Source organism: Lactuca sativa, chromosome 6, assembly GCF_002870075.4.
Source record: "Lactuca sativa cultivar Salinas chromosome 6, Lsat_Salinas_v11, whole genome shotgun sequence".
Taxonomy (NCBI): Eukaryota; Viridiplantae; Streptophyta; class Magnoliopsida; order Asterales; family Asteraceae; genus Lactuca; species Lactuca sativa.
Window position 1 is genome coordinate 78054098 of NC_056628.2, and position 21276 is coordinate 78075373.

General features: G+C 33.4%; 1 protein-coding gene and 1 long non-coding RNA gene across 6 annotated transcripts; one reads left to right on the plus strand and one right to left on the minus strand.

Annotated features, from left to right (window-relative positions):
• Nucleotides 1–989: 989 nt before the first annotated feature.
• On the plus strand, nt 990–2659 carry LOC111903350 (uncharacterized). Its single transcript, XM_023899129.1, has 2 exons — nt 990–2172; nt 2265–2659. Exons 1-2 carry the CDS (start codon nt 990–992, stop codon nt 2657–2659), a joined length of 1578 nt encoding a protein of 525 aa, XP_023754897.1.
• A 5590-nt stretch (nt 2660–8249) lies between these two features.
• Nucleotides 8250–15645, minus strand: LOC111903310 (uncharacterized). Of its 5 annotated transcripts, none has more exons than XR_002854099.3 (7): nt 15102–15645; nt 12364–12785; nt 11426–12257; nt 10251–10311; nt 10017–10178; nt 9474–9617; nt 8250–9376 (listed from the first exon to the last, which is right to left on the minus strand). It is a non-coding gene; the product is annotated as an uncharacterized LOC111903310 (long non-coding RNA). The 5 variants fall into 5 exon arrangements; XR_002854098.3 differs by having other exon boundaries at nt 10251–10390; XR_002854097.3 differs by lacking the exon at nt 10251–10311.
• Nucleotides 15646–21276: the final 5631 nt, after the last annotated feature.

Below are 21276 nucleotides of genomic sequence, written 5' to 3' on the forward strand. Positions count from 1 at the left end.
TTCTGCACAAGATCAGATTACTTCATTAGCCTTTCTTACTATCAAGCCAAATCAGAATATGATTATAGAACTTAATCCGTTTCTATATGATTCTTACATGTTACAAGTTGTCAAATGCTTGAAGTACTCTCCTTTGGTTATTGCCCTAACCTAGTTCAAGGCTGTTCTGATGTCCTTAGTGTCTCAAGTTTATTCTTCTGCATCATATGAAAAGAACAAGGAACGAATATATTTCCAAATCCACTCCAAGAAGGCCTCTATTTCCAAAGGGAGGTTTTGTTCCTTACTTCATCTTGCAGTGGATTCTTCTGTGATTTCTCCTGACTTTATCACAACATCACAAATCTTTTTAATGTTGTATGAAATGGGCTGTACAGATGTGCTGACAACCATTTCCAAATTCAAGAATTCATGTCTGCCTTCTCAATGGAACGGTCTTCTCACTCTACTTATCAAAGGCTTGGCGGAAAGAAGTGCTGGATCAGATGGCACGAGTAAAGGATTCCTGACCATTCTATATGGTCTATATAATGGAATCAACCTGGACTACGGGTCTATCATATGGTTTCAGGTTCTGCAGAGCCTAAACACTTCCACTCGTCAGTCCAAAATTTCATGTGGAAGGTTTTGGACTCTCATTACCCGAAGGGCAATTGACACTCTGGAAGTTCCGATGATGAAGGATGCTCTCATCGTGTCCATTTCAACTTTTCATACCAAGAAGATCATCATCTCGGACCCCACAAAGTTTACTCATTATGGTTCCATTCCGGAGACCATGTACAGGGGTGTTACAGCCGAAAGCAAGGTGATGGTTGATTATAGACAACTTCCACCCAAGGAGCTGAGAGTTCTTACTCCTGAGCAGAAGGCTGCATTAGAAGCTGTTGACAAGCCCAGCAACATAGGAGGAACAACCTAATCCCTCTAAATCCACAAAGCGAAAGTCAGAATCGGAGTCCTCTTCAAAGCCAAAGAAAATAAAGAAAATGGCGAAGAGATCAAAACAGCAAATTCCTCCAAGTCCGGATCATTCTGAAAATGATGGAGAAGATGAGGTTCCTCCCGAATCTCCACGAGGTAATACTCCTCCTCAATCACCTCCACAAACCGAATCTCCACCTCATAAAATTCCAACCCCACCTCCATCACCGAAACAGACACCTCCAAAGCCAACACCGAAAGTCCCAGTTTCGGTTATTCCCACTTCCACAACAGAAACCTCTCTACCACATCCACTAGTTTCTACTGTTTCCATTTCTCTAACAACCTTATCAGCTCCAATTACCCATACCACCACCACTACACTTCCAGAACAAACAGCAAGGGTCAACGTATCTGATACGGGGGCACCTACTGAAACCGAACCCCCAGTCATCACTAAACCCATCTCTCCAACCCACTCAACAGAGTCAGGTGCTACTCTGGGAGGCGACAATGATGAGTATGACTCTACATACTTTAGTCCCTATAGACTTCAGTCTGATGAAGACACTGATACTCCTATCAACCGCCAACATTTACAGAGCATTCATGAGAAGCTGGATAAGCTGCTTGCGGATAATAAAGCTTATGGCGGGGTTGTTCTCAAAGCTTTTGTGGAAACAACTATAGATCAATATACACAAGCTATGGATAAATCAACTGATGCCATCAAGGAATCAACTTCAACTTGCAAGAAAGCATCTGCTAATGTTGCTGAAGTTATTCGCACCACGCAGATATTTATAGATTCTTTGAAAGGGCATGCTGATACGAATGCTGCCAAAATTCGTGAATCAGTTGGATCTTTCTCACAGTCTTTGAAGGAAGAACAACAGATTTTTGATGATGTTCGTTCCTCTATCAAAGCTGACAACGCTTCTCTGATCGGTTCAGTATCTTCTCGACTGGACTCACTGCATGTTGACATTGCCAAAGAGAGTGCTTTGAAGGAAGAGATAGCTCGTCAAGCCTCTACAATTGCAGTTCAGCAAGTCCAACTTGCTCAATCAGAGAAGGAAATTTCCTTGTTGAAAACAGAGAGAGCTGTCTTCCGCAGTTGTGCAAACGATGTCAAGGACATGTTGACCAATCTCCTTGGTGCTCATGATCCAATTCTCACTCTCACCATCCGCAATCATTTAACTACCAAACTGCTCCCTGCTCTTGCCATGCTTCATGAAATGAAAGGTGTTTCGGAGCCTTTCGTTACTCCAAAACAAGGGAAGAGGGACCGCAAAAAGTTATTGTCACAAAAGAACTGAAGGTTAATGTAGCTTCAGGTTCTGGTCCAACTGAAAAGCTGAAACAGATTGTTAACGACAGTGATAGTGATGTTGAAACTATCACTGATGCCCTTAAAAGAAAGAAGAGAGATAAAGAATTAGATGAAAATTTAAAAATCACAAAGGAGGCTGAGGAAATAGAGAGGCGCAATAAAGAAGAAGAAGATATCTTGCAGTGTAAGAAGGCTCTGTTTCCTGAATGGACGAGAGATGTGTTGATCAGTCAAGCAATTGAGTCACCGAGTGTCTATTGGTTAGAACCGATTGCCTCTTTTGACTACGACAATTCAAAGGACTCACAATTTGATATGCCAATTACAAGGAAGTCATTTACATTTCATTGTTTTGACTCAACTGTTGAGGTTCCTTTTCCAAATCCAAAGCTTGACTGAGAGCTTATCGACTTTTATTTAAAGTATGGCCAACCTCAATACTTGACATGGAGTGCGCAGAAAATTACAACTGTCAAGGTATTGAAACCGACTCCCACTGGTAAATTTGTGAATGTGCATTTCAAGATCACACGAGGGTCTATAAACTTTGTCTCGATGATATCCTTAGCAGATCTTCCCAATCTTAATCTACATGATTGGATATTGCTATACAACATTCTGCTCACTAATTCGAAGGAGTATGAGCTGATTTTGGAGCATTTAAAAAGAATGTTGGCCTCCTACATCTATGAAGTTGCAACAATGGATCAAGTGATAGCAAAGGTGATGAATAAGAAGCCGACAGTCAAGACTACTCAAAAGCCAGGAGATGTGAACAAGATGAAGATAGGGCAAATTGATTCAACACATCTGACTGTGATGTTTACGAAAGGTGAAGCTCACAGGTTCTTGTTTTCTTTGGTAGATAAGCATCTATTTTCTACTGACTGCTTGGAGCACATTATCAACTTGATACATTGGTGCAAGCAGAACTCGGATGCTAATAAGAAAAATTTTACTGATATGCTTCGGTGGTACATTACCTTTCGGTACCATCTGTTAGCTATCATTCGGAGAGTGTTCAAAACGGTGAAGAAGCCTTCGGTGGCTAAACAAAGTTGAAGTCTCAGTCTCAAAGACGCAAAGGGGGAGATTGTTGAGGCTTATTGTGTTGCGTCTTAGGGCTTTTTGTATATATCCGGATTGGGCCTGTCCATCCGTGATTATCTCTTAGGGTTAGACTATATATATGCATGCATGTATGCATTATTGTTAGACGTCTCTTTGAATTATGCTTGAGTTTTGTAACCCTAAAACACCTCTACAGTCGAAGTTCTTTATCGAGCTCTTCTAAGGTGTTGAAGCATTAATCATTCGACGTATTCAAGCCATATTCGTGTTTACTTTTACGTACTTATTTGTTTGCATCCTTAGAATCAATCGATCCTGATAGAACTACGTTCTAACATATTGGAAATGGGTGAGATTTCACATCTTAAAGTCAACTTCTCTTGCTTTCATCCCTTCCTTTGACCGAAAACCCATCAATTCACTCTATTGTGACCGAAATCATAAGGGATTTCTGTCCTAGGCTATTTGATTTCGGTCCCATCCTTTTTCCATGGTGTTTTCAGCCTTAAGGGGCCCTTTCATAAATACATGTTGTTGAGTTAGTATTATTTTATTCTTGTTTGGTTTTCATTGATCTTTCAAGGTCCATTTCAACATAAATTTCCAAATGTATATTATCTTTAATCATACAAATGAGTGCCCTCTTGGCTTTGTTATTGCATCCAAGTTACATAGATATCCCTTGTGGGTACACTTGTACACAAGATTTCCTTAGACTTGTTTGCTATGCTATCAATAGCGCGCTATAGCGGTGCTATAGCAACGCTATAGCGTTTTGCGGTGTTACTAAACCGCTATTTTGAAATAGCGTTTACGAATAGCGGTGTCGCTATTAGCGACGCTATTGAACGCTATTTACCACGAACCTCATCAGCGCTATAGCGACGCAATACCCGCTTTTACAATTTCGTACATATTTGGCTACTTTGACAAAAAAAAAACGATTATGTATTATTTCGATATTAAATCTTTATTTTTTTAACTAGTCCACTATACTTTTTGTCTTAATAAGTCCAAAAAATAAATGTAGTTAATTACAAACTACAAAGCAAAAAATGACAACTTCCATTTCTCATCGGTTTCAGTACTTAGGAACCACGAATGACTTGAGTTACGATGATATTTTGACACTTTTTAGTTTCCGTATTACTATATTAGAATATTTTATATAGATTATGTTATGTTTTATATGATTTTTTATGATATTAATTCTTTATAGTATTAATAATCTAATATATAAATTATGTATAAATATATAATATAAATTATACATAATATTAAAAAACCGCTATATCACTGCTATACCACCGCGATTTCAAATAGCGGCATGTGACCGCTATTGAAATTTCGACCGCGATAACTGCTTAGCTTGTTTGACCCAAATTTTCTAGTTGTCGCATAAAGTACGGTTGTTTAACCGTACTCTATTGTGGCACCAAATCTAATACACCCCATTATAATACGGGATGCAAGCCCGTACTCTATTTTGGAAAAAAAACTGTATTATATTTATGTTTTTCTAGTAGTGTAAGAATGTTTATTATGTATAAAATATCTTTATTTTAGATAACTAATATTATGAGACAATGGTATGTTCAGTAACGAATTCTTCAAAACATTTAACCTTTTTCTAGGTTTAAAGAAAAAAAGATTACATTAAATAAAAAGCTTCATTGACGTTTGTTTTAAACGAAAAACCTTAATCCAAAAACATACTTTTTGAAGCTTTTAGAGGGTTTTATCTTTTTATATATCCCATCAAATCATTAAACATGGCAGCTCGCTCTTTGATCAATGATTTACAAGCCAGAATAATTTTTGATTTGTATATATTTAATCATTGTGTTTTTTCATTCACATTTACCCCTTGAACTTTTTAAAATGTATACATTCAGTCCTTATGACCGGTTGCTCTAGGTTAACCGAGGAAAATGACTTAACATGTTAATATATTTATCATTTTGTATACATTTAGTCCTTATTATTTTTGTGCATATTTAGTCCTTAATATTTTTTTGTTTCAAAATAAGTCTTTTTTATTTTTGTATTCATTCAGTACTTATAAATGATCTCTTTAGGTTTTTCTCACAACATCTTAACAATAATTGATGAAGTGTTTCGGGTTGTTGATGTTTACATCGCGATCTCGCCTGCTTGATTGCGTAGGTCTTGTGGTTTGGCGTAGGTATTGTGTTCTGAACGTCATAACTTCTTCAAATGATATAAGATTTTAATGATCTTTATATCCACGTGTTCGTTTTTTTAGTCTACTACAACTTTCGTTAAGATTACTCTCGTTAAAATATAATACATTTTACTTATGATTTTATTAAAAAAAACATCCATATATGCATTTATAAAAAACGTATGGATATAAAGATCGTAAGTAAAAATATATTACTTTTTAACAGGTGTAATCTAAATGAAATTTGTAGTAGACTAAAATACGAACGCATGGATATAAAGAAGTTATGACGTTCAGAACACATGACCTAAGCAACCAAGTAGTTGAGATCACGATGGACATAAACATCAAAAGTCCCAAACACCCCATTAATGATTGTCTCACGTAAGATGTCATGAGAAAAACCTCAAGAAATCATTTATAAGTACAGAATGAGTACAAAAACAAAAATGACTTATTTTGCAAAAAAAAAAAAATAATAACAATAAAATAATAAAAATTAAGGACTAAATGTTTACAAAAATATTAAGGACTAAATGTGTACAAAGTGAAAAAACATATTACCCTATTAAGTCATTTTTACCGGCTAACCTGGAGAAGCTGGTCATAAGGACTGAATGTGTATAGTTTAACAAGTTCAAATGGTAAATGTAGACGCAAAAAAAAAAAAAAAAAAAACACTCAATGACTAAATGTGTGGAAATCGAAAAATATATTACCCTTTTAAGTCATTATACCTTTACCAGCCACTACACTAGATCCATGAAGAATCTATAAGAAAAATAAAAAAAAAATGTTTTTTGATTAGTGATTTGCTGGCCAAAAATACAAACATAAGGTCTACTTTAAGTCATCATTAGACTAGCTTTTAGTTCAAGATTTAGATGTCACAGGTTCAAGCAATTTATTTGTGGGTTCTTCAACCTCCACAAAACAAAATTGATCGGTGTTGATTGGTTGAAGCTCCAGTAGGTAGCCACTCTCTTCTCGAGGAACACATGCAAGTTTTCTTATATGTGACTCATCTGTGCTTTTCTATTCCGCTTTGTCACCTATTATATTAATATAGTCCCGTTCGGTCTGCCTTTATTCATCTAGACCAGCTGTTACGTACAAACGCATTAACGCCCCTCTCTAGATAAGAAGCAGAACATGCCATCACTTACAACCCTTTCCTCTATCGGGACTTCCACGAAATGAAAAGGTTGGCATCATCGTATGCTCCACTTTTGTTGCCTTGGTTTATATCTCATATGGTTGATTTGTCATCCAACCTACTTAAACAACCTAAAGGATATGGACTTATTCAAGATGGTCAACCACTTTTTTTAACTATGAGAGGGAGGTCATTCAGAACCCGCTGACTCTAAAACGGGTGGTGGATCTAGAGGCACTGCAATAGGAGCCAGCACCGACTGAAGTTGCTCACCACGCTCCTAATCAAAAAGAGTGTTCAAGACTTCGAAGGTACATTCAAACTTTAGTAAGGGTGGGTTGTAAATGTAAAGAAGGAAGAATCTGAACGAATGCATGGACAGGTGAAATGAGCCCTTTTTTAATACCCTCGTCACCTACTAGTGAGCCGGAAAGCTTAGGGATGCCTCTCGTTCCTCTTCCCCCATTTGACAATTGTATCTCGTTCGGATGAATATCTATTTTCGTTTTTATTCATTATTCGGGGGTTGATGAAGGAAATCATATATTTATATGAGTGAAAGAAACGGCTTATCAATTTGCTACGAAAGCAAATAGACCTTACGTTGCAGATGGAACGTTATAGGCAACAGCTTATGTAGCTTCATCTTAGACTGTTGGAGCACACTTGAGGTCACTCCCCTATTTCCAAAGGAAGAAAGGAAAGACTTTTTAGTTTCTTCTTGCTTGACCTAAGCACGTAAGCCTTATGTAATTTGATATTTTTCAAAAATGTACACCAACACTTCTAACTTTTTCAACTATCAAACTTTTTTTTTCCAAACCTATGTTTAAACTCTCTTAATTGATAACCCCACATTTCAAATTTGGGTGGCTTGCCACTATAAAAAAATTGATATTTGATTTCGTAATACATTTTCTTAATCTTGTGAAATTATTTTCTTTCCAAAAAAAATTGTTTGTATATATTTGACTAATGAGTTTTTGATTTTTGAGAAATTGCTGGTCAAATGAGTGTGAACTTTTTATTTTAAAAAATAAAAATAAAAATAAAAATGAGTGTGAACCCGTGAAATATTCATACTAAACAATTATAGGGATATTAAGTTTTCGATTTCCATTCACACATATAATCAATAGTTGACCTGGTCTTTTACAATTTTGTTTGAGCATATAATATGTAGTTGGTGTATGACACTTTATATGTATGGTCCTACATGTTGTTTTGCAATATCATGTGTTTATGGTTACACTCAAAGATGGATAATGTTCTTGATGGATGTGTTTTTTAGAGGCTGAATTTGTTAATACAACTTAAGTCCGATATAATATAGACATAAAAGCAACCACTAAGAAATTTACTGATACTATTCTATATAAATTAAAAATAAAAGCATCCACAACGTCCCTACTTCACTTATACAAATTAAATAACAAGATGTTGAGTGCTCACCAAATAATCTTAAAGGAGGACCAATGAGCTGTCACTACTAGAAAAAGGTTAATAGAGTACGGTTGAAATTATGAATATAGTACGTAGATAGCAGGCGTACTAGTAGAGGGGTGTATTAGATTACATGCATAATAAAGTACGGCTATTTAACCGTATTATATGTATCTTATACCATCCCATACAATCATTACATACAATCATCTAGTACACCATATATAAACATCTAATACACCAAAACAACCGTACTTGATGTCTCAAGTATCATCTAATACGCCATATATACACATCTAATACACCAATAAACAACTGTACTTGATGTCTTATTCATTCCTATTCCTAGCTTTGCATTCCAGACTTTCCAGCCCATTCTAGCTTTGCATTCCAGCCTTATTAATCAACCAATTCCACTTCATGGATGCTGTGGAACACATGGATCACCATTCCAACTATTCTAACTAAAAGAAACTCTTTAATTTCTGCAAAGCTTTTAGCATGTGAATTGTAACCAATTGATCAATCTCCATAAAATACAAACCTACTATATGATTCCATTCCAACCATAAGAAGTGGGGCATCACTGATCATGTTTTAATTTTAAAAAACAGAAAAAAAATTACAATAACTATTTAGTTCATTAAACATAAAAACATTAATATTCTTTCATACTACAATCTATACAATCTAAAAGTTGTATACCTAGTTCATTAAACATAAAAACATTCTTAAATTTGTTAATGTCACACATCTGACCTCTCTTTCCCCTTTGTGGCTAATTCAGTGTATGCCTACAAAAACAAGAAAACTTAGGATTCAAAATCTTAAATAACTTTTAATGAAGAAAACTCAAATTATTGGACATTCCTGCCATTAACACCTTCATCTATAGCAATGTAAGGGTGAAAACTTCTCCACAACATAAAAAATATGAGCAAATACAACATGAAATACAAGGGATGTTTGTGTACCTCCATAACAGCAACCTCCTTAACTTGAAATCTGCAAACTTCCACAATAAAACACAAAATATAGCATCCTACTTTTATATATCACATTTTCCATAAAAAAAACTTTCGTCCAATTCCTCACTAGAAAATGGTTTTTTGAAAAACATAACCAATTATAACAATGTATATAGAACAACTAACCGTTAACTTGAAAAAGACTTCACTTTATCTCCAAAAGTTCTCATCCATGTTTTAACACGTTCATCCAATTCCTCACTAGAAAATGGTTTTTTGTCCTTCCAAATGTTCTACAAACAAATTAAGATAAAAAATTTGTTATTTAACAAAGGTGACCCACTAGTACAATAAACAAAAATGCAAAAAAATATCTAACAATATACTTACATTCGGAAATCCATGTTGTCGAAAAAGTACAAACTCATGCATCCAGTTCATAACGTAGTAACCACACTCCAATCAGACAATTGTTGATTGCACTAAAAGGATTATATACGTATGAGATTGGAATAGTCTCTGAATCTGTTGGTCCTGGACAGAAAATTTTGAAAGGATCAATGTGATTGAAGATTACACAGAAGATGAATTGAAATTGGAATCTTGTGCAAAGATATAGAAATCTTTTCTCCTATTCACTTTTCTTTTTTACTTACAGAAGGGTAAAATGGTCATTTACTCATTTACTCACATTAAGAAAGTTGATATTATATGATTATATCTTGTATTTGTGAATCAGTTACTTGAATATTTTTCTGAAAGAATGATATCTGATGAGACATTAAGGAGAAATCATGTCATGCAAAGAAGATATGAAAAATAGATAGAAAGAGTTTACTAATTATCAAATAACATTAACCACTTGTTTTCTAGCCTCAGATAATCAAGAAAAACAATGCATGTTATGTGGAACTGAATTTTGACAAATGTTACCTGAGGAAAACGTCGAAGAGCCAATCCTAAGTTCCTGCCCAAGTGAGGCTGCTGTTATAGGAGAAGTTGTGAGCTCTGAATAGATGTTTGGTGAAAGTGTATGATGAGATTATTTTGATGCAGTACTCGGTGGATTCTCAATTGGAATTGATGATGTTCAACCTGGGGATAATTTGTATCATAACACAAACAGAATCATTTCACAAGGGAATAAAAAATGTGATAATTTCATACCCGATTTAATAAAGGAAACCTCAAGTGCCAACCTGGTTGCAGTGCTGCTCAAACTGACAGCCTAAACTACCAACATGGCATCATCAAATCTAACATCATAACAGCGAGACTAACAAGTTCCCTTTTGTTATCTGAGGTCCCTAATATGGTCATGCTAATCAATTTGTATTATAATGTACAGTGCAAAATGACTATTTTGCCCATTTGGTTGCCACCGGAAAAAGAATTGATTTAGATCAACATCCTGAGCTTACAAAGGGTTTTGTCAATGTATTCCGTTAAAAGCGGAATGCTTGAGGTAATGCCTGTTGTAATCTTGATGTGTTTATAACTATATATATATATAGTGTGTGTGTGTGTGTTTGGTGTCCTAAATAAGATCAGAGATGAAACTGGAAAGGTAATATTAAATATCTCCATCCATTTGTTTGTTTTCTATCAACTATTGATGCAATCAAGATTGTAAACCATATAAAATAAATTGGGATAAAACTATGCAAAAGTTTTGTTTCACTGATGGAAAACAAATACATTTTTGAAATTCATATTGACACATTTTTTTGTTTCTTTGACTTGTTGGCATCCATAGCTGACAAGTTATCACAGGAGAGTGAAAGTTCTACTTCAATCACCAGTCCAGAACAAAAAGACCAGATTACCCTCCATAAAGAATCACCACATTCTGATAATGATTCTAGTTTGGAACATGTTTCTGATGTGAAAACTAATGTGAAGTTTGAACCATGTAAAGGCAAGAATGTAGATAAAATGGAGGGAGATTTATGTAATTTTAAGTTGTTTAACAGTATAGCTGAAATACAGACCGAGGGAGTAAATGTAAAGAAACAAAATGGAGACTTTACTGCTAGTGACCCAATGGAATCATGTGTAAATACTCGTGTGCTTATTAAATCATACAGTAGTTTAAATCTACCCTCCAAAAGTAGGTTACTAGAAATTAATATGATTATGATATCATAGACCAGTTGAAATTGTCGATTACTAGAAATTTTACTGATTATGGTCTAATAAACCAACAACTGAGTAGCATTTATACTTTTACACAGTATAACCATTATCGACTCCTAGCCAACAAGCAGCATTGCATAAACACAACATTAATCAAAGAAAACATTGTCATAAACAGAACATTAATCAAAGAAGGCCGATCGTACCTGTAAACAACGTGAAAGGAGGAGGCGGAAGCAGCTGTAGGGCGGAGTAGGAGACTTCGTCTGTGTCTTCGACCGAAGACCGGAGGTAGAGGCGTCGTTGGCTAGAGGCGGATGCGGAGGCGTCGTCGGCTGAAGGCGAAGGCTTCGTCGTTCTCGTGATAATCAAACAAGTACACGCAAAAGGGAACCTAATTGCAATTTTGACTTTTGGGTCAATTTTGTTAAGTTTGCAATTTTTACTTTTGACCGATGATGAATTGAATATGTGCTCATATGGGCTACTGATGGGCCCCTTCAATATACAAATCCATATAAAAGAAAAATGGGATTCACGTTCATATATATGTAAAAAGGACAAAAAAAATTCTATTTTTTTTTCTTTTGTTTCTTGTTTAATAAAAGGGAATGTAATTGCAATTTCAATATATTAATATCATGTGAAAAAAATTGATGCCGAACCAAAATGAACATATTAAAAATTAAAATGAACATATTAAAAAGTAAAATAATTAAATATATTTATCAAATAATTATATCAATATTATATTTTTCTCTCTGAATTCATAAAAGGAAGAAGGGGAAATGAAGGTGATGAGCAATTGAGCATTTAGTGATGAACAAAGATTAATGTTCATCACTAAAACATGACTTTGTATAATATAGAACATATTACATGTGACATAAACATTAAAAACTCAACATAGTTTTTATCCTCGCATCATGTTGATACTACACAAGTTTTTCATAATGCAATCATAGTAAATCTCCCCATGAAGAACCTCAACTACAATTATCACTGTTATTGTCCTCCAGTGTCGTGTCGTCTGTGTTGCTGCAAACAAAAATGTATTAAATACATACATAATACTATCTTCATATGTTTCAAATTTACATTAAATTATATTTTTTATTTTTAGATCAAACAAAGGGTTTATTACCTTTCTTCAACATATGATCCTTCGTTATGATCCGATCTTAAGTAAGCAGCGTCATTAATATCAACATTCATAGATGGAATACCGATAGAAAATGGAGGTAGGTTATCATGGATGTCATCCTCTGAATCATCTGTATCATCATAATTAGATTCGACATCAATTGTGTTGTGATCAATCAATAACTCGCCATGTTGTGATCAACACGTATATCGATTCATAAATCCTTCAAATATCATATATTCTTCTATTACATCCAAATCATAGACCTTTTTACAATTTTGGTACATTTTACAAGGACACCAAATGTAACATTCTCCTCTATGCACCCAACGATCCTCAACAACTTTAAGAAACTTCTTGAGGTTATGTACATATTCACTGCTAGCCCATGGTAGTCCATACATCCAAGTTTCATGATACACCTGTGTAATAAAATACCACAAAAAGAAAGGATTAGAGTCATCCCACAAAATAATAAAATTGTAAAAGGTATAATATAATATAAAATATAAATATTAACTATCTGTTCTATCAATGGGTCGGTTGTTCTCAGTAACGTACAGCTCCAAGAGCGTGCAATACTCAAGGACTGTCAAGTAGTATTTTTCATTCCAATGTTCATGTTAATTACAATTGATTTTAACAAGAGGGTGTTTGAATTTTAAGATTCCAATAATTTTGTTTGGGGACAATAATTTTGGGGAGGGAGTAATACTTACTTCTAAATTAGTTCAACTAGGTTTGATATTAATATCTAACACTTTTATTTTTTTTTTTTTCATTTTCCTTTTCCTTTTTTTGATTAACTACTTTTTTTTAGATTCTTTTTAGCATAATTTCAGAATGGAGGATATCTTTTTCAGGTATCATAAAAGCGGCCTTAATGCAGTTTTTGGTACATCAACATATATTTCCGACAAGAACAGTTTTTGGTTTTGGAGAAATTAAGAAAACAAGTTAAGGAAAATAAGGTGGGGAAGGGCTTTTTTGGAATTGGAATCGGAATTGGAATTGTTTGTGATTTCCATGAACTAATGGCGGGAGTTGTCACATTGCAATCAAGTAAAAAATGCGTTTTTATTTTTTTATTTTGTCCAAATTTGAATTTTTGTTACACCTGTTTGCAGTTATTCATGGTGAAAATTCAAGAAGGAAGATATTTTAGCCATGTCTGCAGCTGGAAGATGTCTACAAAGGTAATTTTATTTTATTTTAGAAACTAAATATAATTATAATAACAAAATGGTTGTTTTTTTGTATATAGGGTATGTTGCAAGATAATCTTCCGATTATGCCCTCGGATGTTATAGAGCTGCAGAGGCTGATCATCAAGGGAGACATGTCCCTGACTCAAAAGGAGCAAGAAAATACAGCTTTGAGGGACCAAATTAAACAATTTGAAACACATTGGTCTAAACATGAAATTAAAATGAAGTCTGTGGAGGAAACTTGGCAAAAACAGATTGCTTCTTTACAGGTCACTTTACCATTTTACCCTTTTACAATTTGGAATTTTGTCTTGTGATTAACCTTAGTTGGTTTAGGCTAGTGACTTTACCCTTCTACAATTGAGTTTAATTTCTTACCCTTTTACCAATGAATTTACATTATTATCCTTTTTTTACAAGTGATTTTACCTTTATACCCTTTTACAAATAAGTGAGTTTACTTACCATATGGTTTGTTGTTGAATGGTGCAGAAGAGTTTGGTTGCAGCCAAGAAGAGTTTTGGGGGAGGGGATTCAGGGGGGGGGGGGGGGTGGCATTAGCAGCATTTCTTTAGGAACTCAAACTCTTGTGGAATACAATGGTGGTGGGGTGGTGGCGGATCATCTATCAAAGGAGTTGGATCAAAAAACACATGATTTTGATGATGATGCTAAAACCATTATTGGACAACAACAACAACAGATGCCTTATCTCAAACAAATGGAAAAGTTTAAGAAGGTCAAAGATAGATTTGAAATATGGAAGAAAGAGTACAAGAATCGATTAAAGGAGACAAGGGCAAAATTGGTAAAAGGTGTAAATGGGGAAGGAGGGACAAAACTGTCATGGTAGGGGAAGTTAAGCAAGAGATATTAACTAGTGTTTATAGGTTTGCTTGCTCATGTTGTTTAGAAAAAGAAAAAAGAAAAAAAGGAAAATCTTATATCAAATGGTAAAGTGTTATTTTTTTCTTCTTATTTTATATTGTTAGGGTATTGGGTCTCAACTGTTATAGTGAACTGTGAAAATATATGAAAAGATAAATGTTTGTTTTTTTTTTCAATTGTGATAATTTGATTTGGTTTCTTGATTTGGTATTTTGATTTGGATGGGTGTCATGTGTTTAAGTTATATATTGTATCATATATGTTTAGATTCTGGTTTTTTCATTTGGATTGAATCATGTGGTTTTGCTCAATGTATGTTTAGTTCTTAACTTCAAACTAGATATTATGTTTAAGATAAGTCCTTAATTTTATATTTATGATTATAAGTACATTCTTTTCATTTATAGACGTAGGGTAAATTGGGTTTATTTTCATAAAAATAGAAACAAATTTTATGAATGTAGTGTTTTATTCATTTATTCAGATATTTTGACAGGCTTGATGAAAAAGGGAATGTGGTCTCTGTTAGTTACAATGTTCATGTTAATTACAATTGATTTTAACAAGTGGGTGTTTGAATTTTAGGATTCCAAAGTCATTTGGTTAAAATTAAACAATAAGTTTTCAAAATAGAGATCCTACCATTTGATTTTGCATCTCGATCACAGACGCTCCCTTATCCATCGAGAAATAGTTGTAGTTCCTTGTATTTTTGCCTGTGTTTGTCTGTTGCAAAAACAGAAATCAAAGCTGTTGCCGTATGATGATGATGGTCCGGTGGTGGGTTGGTTGAATTATTGGAGGTGCGAGGCGAGGCTAGCCGGTGATGATGGTGTTGCGACAGGGGAGATAGAGATAAAGGACCGATTAGTGGTGTAGAGATGGAGGAAGGGTGGTGTTAAGGTGTTGGGTTGGGCGGAGAAGTGTAGGAGGAGGAAGCTGAGTACTAGATGTTGTAAGTTGAGGAAGCTGAGTACTTATTCAGCGTATTCAATTTAGGTATTGAGCTGTACTTTATTCCAAAATGTGGCGTATTTTATTTAGGTATTTGATCTTGTTTCTAGTACAGCACATTAACCGTATTAGATGTTGTAATTGGGCGTATTATATTTATTTAGCCCTTTCTAATACGGTTTTTATTTACAACCGTATTAGATGTGGGTGTACTGTATAGCCTGTTTTCCAGTAGTGTGTCAAAATTAAATTTATTGAAATATATGTTTATTATCCGATCTTAATTTTGAAAGAATTAAATTTATTTGTTTGGATTCAATTTGGACAACTTGTTGTAGGACATCGCCACTTTTCCATGTGTTACATATTTGTCGCGGGCTTAGGCTGTCTTTGGGCTCACTGTTCGTGGGCTTGTAGGAGATCTGGTTGGACACTTGGACCTGCAGTGTTGATACAAGCCAAGAGTAGGACCAAAAGTGATACGTTGTAGAAGTTAATGAGTGGGGCTTGTGTTTGATATTCTTAGTCAACACTCGGATCGTTTAACCCAGTTTCCGACCCTATGGTGTATAAATTGTGTGTGTGTGTGTGTGTTTGAGAGAGAGAGAGAGAGAGAGAGAGAGAGAGAGAGAGAGGGAGTTATCTCGTCTATACAGATTCTTTGTTGAAATCAATATTAGTTTACGAGTATATGTTGTAATCTTTCTTACTAGAGGCGTGTTAAATCGTTCCATTTGTATTTTCTCTTATTCAAAACTATTTGTACGATCATTTGTTTATATTTTGAATGAAAGTTTTTTTTTTTAAAGTTGGTATCAATTAATCAAAACCATTTTTTTAACTATTTTCTAGATATCAGTAATGTTAATTTGCTATTGTTAGTTTTAAACTGCTAGGAACTAGTAACTATCAAGCATGGGCTAGTGCTACTAATTAAACTAGTCCTTAACGCTAAGAATAAGCTAGGGTTTGTAAATGACTCTTGTTCTCGGACTGAGAACGATGAGTTAAAGGATAGATAGTGGCATATTGCTGTTGCTGTAGTTTTGTCCAAGTTTTTAGGTTGTGTCATAAAACTTATATGTTAGCCAGGTTCTCTCTAAGTCTTGGTGGAAGTTTGGACTAACCTATAAGAAACTTATGAGCAAATTGATGGGTCTATTATATATAACGTCTACCAACGAATTAATGCATGCATGTGTTTAGAGAAGTTATAGTTTATCAGATTATCATAACGAATTAAATTCAATTTGAAAAGATTTTGATGCATTAATCAATCAGTATGTGGGTGTTTGCGATGCTTCCAACAACCTACGACACCATGATGCAACTGAGTGGATTTAGATTATTCATATTCTCAATTTAGAAGTAACATTTTAAAGAGAGAACATCTGTGCAATGTGTTCTAGGGAAGAATATAATCCTATAAGTTAGGATCCTTCGCTAGTGGTTCTTCAAACAATGCCCCTAATTCTGTCTTTTTAAGTAGAATCATAATAAGATAAGATTCTCAAATATCAATAATAGAAATAAATGTTTTTGTTTGCAAGAACTATAACACAACAAAAAAGCTAACCTTTAGCGGCGAGAAAAATCTTCGTTGTGCCACTTGTCGCCACTAAAGGTATTAGAGACAACAAGTCGTCTCGAAAGGGTCGTCGTTATTACCTCGTAGTTAATACTCGTTTGTCGTCGCTAATACCTGTCATCTCTAATACATGACGTCTCTAATACTCGTAGGTCGTCGCTATTGATGTCGTCTCGATTGACTTTCCGGCCACCGGCCGGAATTTTTCCGACAAAGCTTCCCGAAGTTATGTGTCGTCGCAATTGGTCCATGTCGCAAAGCTTCCCGGATATATATATATATATATATATATATATATATATATATATATATATATATATATATATATATATATATATAATAAAATGCAGATTTGATAAAAATACATAAATAAATACATATCACACTACATAAAACATCAAATATCCCATATTACATATATCTAATAAATCTCAAATAAACATCTAATATATCGTCCATAAACTATCTAGTAAATCCCAAATAAACATCATCCATAACGTAAAACAAGAATTACTATATGTCTTCGTCTTCCCTATTGTTGTTTTCCTCGTTGTTGACTTGGTTTTTAAACGAGCGGATAATGTCTTCAATGGCCACCACAAATGCCAGGTTTTGAAGAAAAACATTCACATCAACATTTATAATTAAGTCACAAGCACATTAAGTCATTAACAATTTAACAAACTATCAAACCATCAAAGCACCAAATGAATTAAGTCGTTAACAATTTAACAAACTATTAAACGACTAAATCAATTAAGTCTTTAATAATTTAACAAACTACCGAGCTACCAAAAATTACTACAAATACATCAAGTTCTTAACAATATAAAAAAGCTACTAAATTCTTTAAGAATTTAACAAGTACATGTGTTGGTTGAGATGCTTGTGACTGTGACTGCCATTGAGATGGAGCACTTGTACCCGCAGCTGAAGAAGGTTTAGGCCCAATGCCTCACATGTCCCCTTTGTGTACCCAACATGTTCTCAAATATTGTGATCCAATCAATGGTGTGTGGATCACCATCAGAGTCAGCTATGTGATGAGTCTGTAGAGCAACCTCAGCAACTAAGGTATTCTGTATTTCACAAAGATTGTTAATATACGTTAAAACTAACACACATACACACACAAAAAAACACACAACAATCTACTTCATTTTTAAGTAATAATAATTACATGTTGCTCTTCAACCAAAGGATCAACAAATTCCCCCTTTTTTATTCACATGCGCATGATGAAATACTTCAAGTCTATTCAAATTCTGTTTAACATTACAAAATATGTTATATTTGAATAAACATTAAAAAATATGTTATAATTAAATAAGCATTATTATAACTTACTTTCTTGAAACAAGCACTGCCGTAGTTGCACGTCCTTCCACGATTCTTAACTACTTGCTTTTTCCGGCATTCTTTGTTTTCAACGGATCGTTTTTGATGTTTTTCTGTTAAGAAGCGGTCAATAGCAACATTCCAACACTGTCGATCCATACCCGTAGGGGCTTGAACCCTTGCTGGCTCCACATCACCTGCAAAACCAGTCAAACGATTTTTTGCAATATTTTTATATAAATACAATATGAAATACAATGAATTTGAATAAATCTTAATTACCATCATTTTGGTGATCACCAAAACCTTCACCAAACGGATGTGGTGGCTTGCCACCATCATCAATTCCATAACCCATCACAGCAGCCATGAGATGGAGCAATGCAATCCAAAAAAATAACATCCTGAAAAATTATAACACAATATGAATATATATATATATATATATATATATATATATATATATCAAGGTTGTAAAAATCGTTCGACGTTCGCTAGTCGGTGGACTAAGGTCAAGGGATTAATCGGCTAGGCGGAGATTAATCGGGGACCATTAATTGCTAGTTTGTTAAATTTTAAAAAATTAAATATGACTAATATCATATAAAAGTTCATAAATACCACTAATATCATAACAAAATAGGTTAATATGAGAAATACAACACTAATCATACCTCAAATAGTTTCTATTGAGATATAACTTCTTCAAAGTGTTAAATTTCATCGGATTCTATTGTTTCAGTCATTTTGTATGCACTGATTAATCGCTAGGCGCTCTCTAATCGGTCAAGTAGCGCCTAGGGATTAATCGGGATTTTTACAACACTGATATATATATATATATATATATATATATATATATATATATATATATATATATATATATATAGGGTTAAGATCAAATGTGAATCATAAGTATTTTGTTAATGTGTGACCAAATTTTGACCATTAGATTAAAAGAACGGATGGTTATGATCAACAATGGCATAATGGTAATTAAATGGAAAAAAAATAATTACTTTTTTTTATTGAAGCCACAAGAAGGGTGAATTGGACATTTTAGTTTTAAGCAAATCAGGTAAGGTCGGATTTTAAGGATATTTTTTTGACTATTATTTTGTCACGTATTCGTTTTACTTTTTATCTTATTTTTAATCAATTTCAATTGCAAGGAGCATTCTTGAAGAATGTGGTGTTATATCCTAAACTTTAACTAGATTTTTTTAGGGGAATAAAGATTAATAATTGGTTTGAATTAACAAAGAATCAAATATTCTTGCAAAATTACAATAATAATACATTTCCATTATAGAGAGTATTTTTGAAGAATATAGATTATTTGTGGTTCAATGAAAAAAACAACATTCTTGAAATAAATAAACATTCTATTAGAATAGAAGAATAGGATAAGAATTATAAGCATATAAATGAAATTCTTGAAGAATAAGACATAAATTATAAATTCATAACTTACATTTTTAAAGAATTATTTAATATTCTTGAAAGAATAAAAGACATGCTCTAGGAATAATACATGAAAAAATACAAATACATGAAACATTTTTGTTCTGTACACATGCTTGATCTGGAACTCCATTTTTATATATTTTATTCTTCAAGAATGTTGTTGTATTCTTAAAGAATATGTGAATAGGGAGATTTCAATATTGCTTGTACTGCTTTGCTTCGGTGGGCATCAATGGGCGTGATCAACTTCTTGTACCTCTTGCTCTCATAATCTTCAAATACATCCTATGTTTTTAACCAACAAAACCCAATTAAAACATTAAAAGATATTAAAAAAATGACGCTCATGGTTTTCAAATATATACATAGATTTACAAAACTGAAGTGAGACTGTGATACAGTTTTCAAATATATGCACTTGCAAAATAAATATATGCACATAAGCACTTTGTACATATACACATGCATTTATGTAAACAAAAAACACTTCATGGTTAATTGGACATAAATATGAACATATGCATTTATGCAAACGAAAAAAAAACAATTCACAGTTAAATGGAGATAAATATAATTGGCTGGTTCATAATATATAACATAGGCTCTGTTTAATAAAACCACTTCTAAATACTACTAAAGTATAACTGAAATCATAAGGTAAAACCATTTCTAAATATTATTAAAGTATAACTAAAACCATAAAGTAAAATCTAAATGCACTAACTATCTAATACTAAATTACACTTAACAATTGTTCTCCAAACTTGTTGCACATATTTACTCTTTTATCAAAATTCCAATTCCTCACATGATACTTTCCATGGAAAATAAAATGTTACTGAACCAAATAATTAAGAAATGATATGTAGTGGAAAGATATATAAATACATATATCAAGTTTCTTAAATCGAATGATAGCAACTTCACATGAAATATGAAAAATATTAATAACCACCGTCTTACAACAACATAAATATATTGGATCTTGAAATTTATTGTAACAATCCCCTGGTTAGGATAAAAATATAAACTAATTATCTTAGAAAAAACACCAAAAAAATTATTGTAAAAATCATGATTAATTCATATTATCATGTGCTTTACAATTACGATTTACCTTAAATAACATATGTTTATATTTATAGATGTACTTAGGTTGTTGCCAAACCACTCCTCCAGAAGTCGCAATAGCCAGTTCACCTCCAATTCCAAAAACAAGTCAACATATATTGTATTCATGTTTTCTGGATTCAAGTTGAAGGCTACAGTTAATGCTCTTGAAAAAAATATTGGGATGACAAGCTATAGATTAGGTACAAGCCCAATCATAGAAGCATCTTAATATAAGTAATAAAGGTAAAATGACTAAAGTAACTTCATGTTGGATGAGATTTTATTCTGTGTGCAAATTGGACCCAATATCATTGAAAAAAAATGTAAAAAGAAACACCATAAATTACTCAAAAGTTA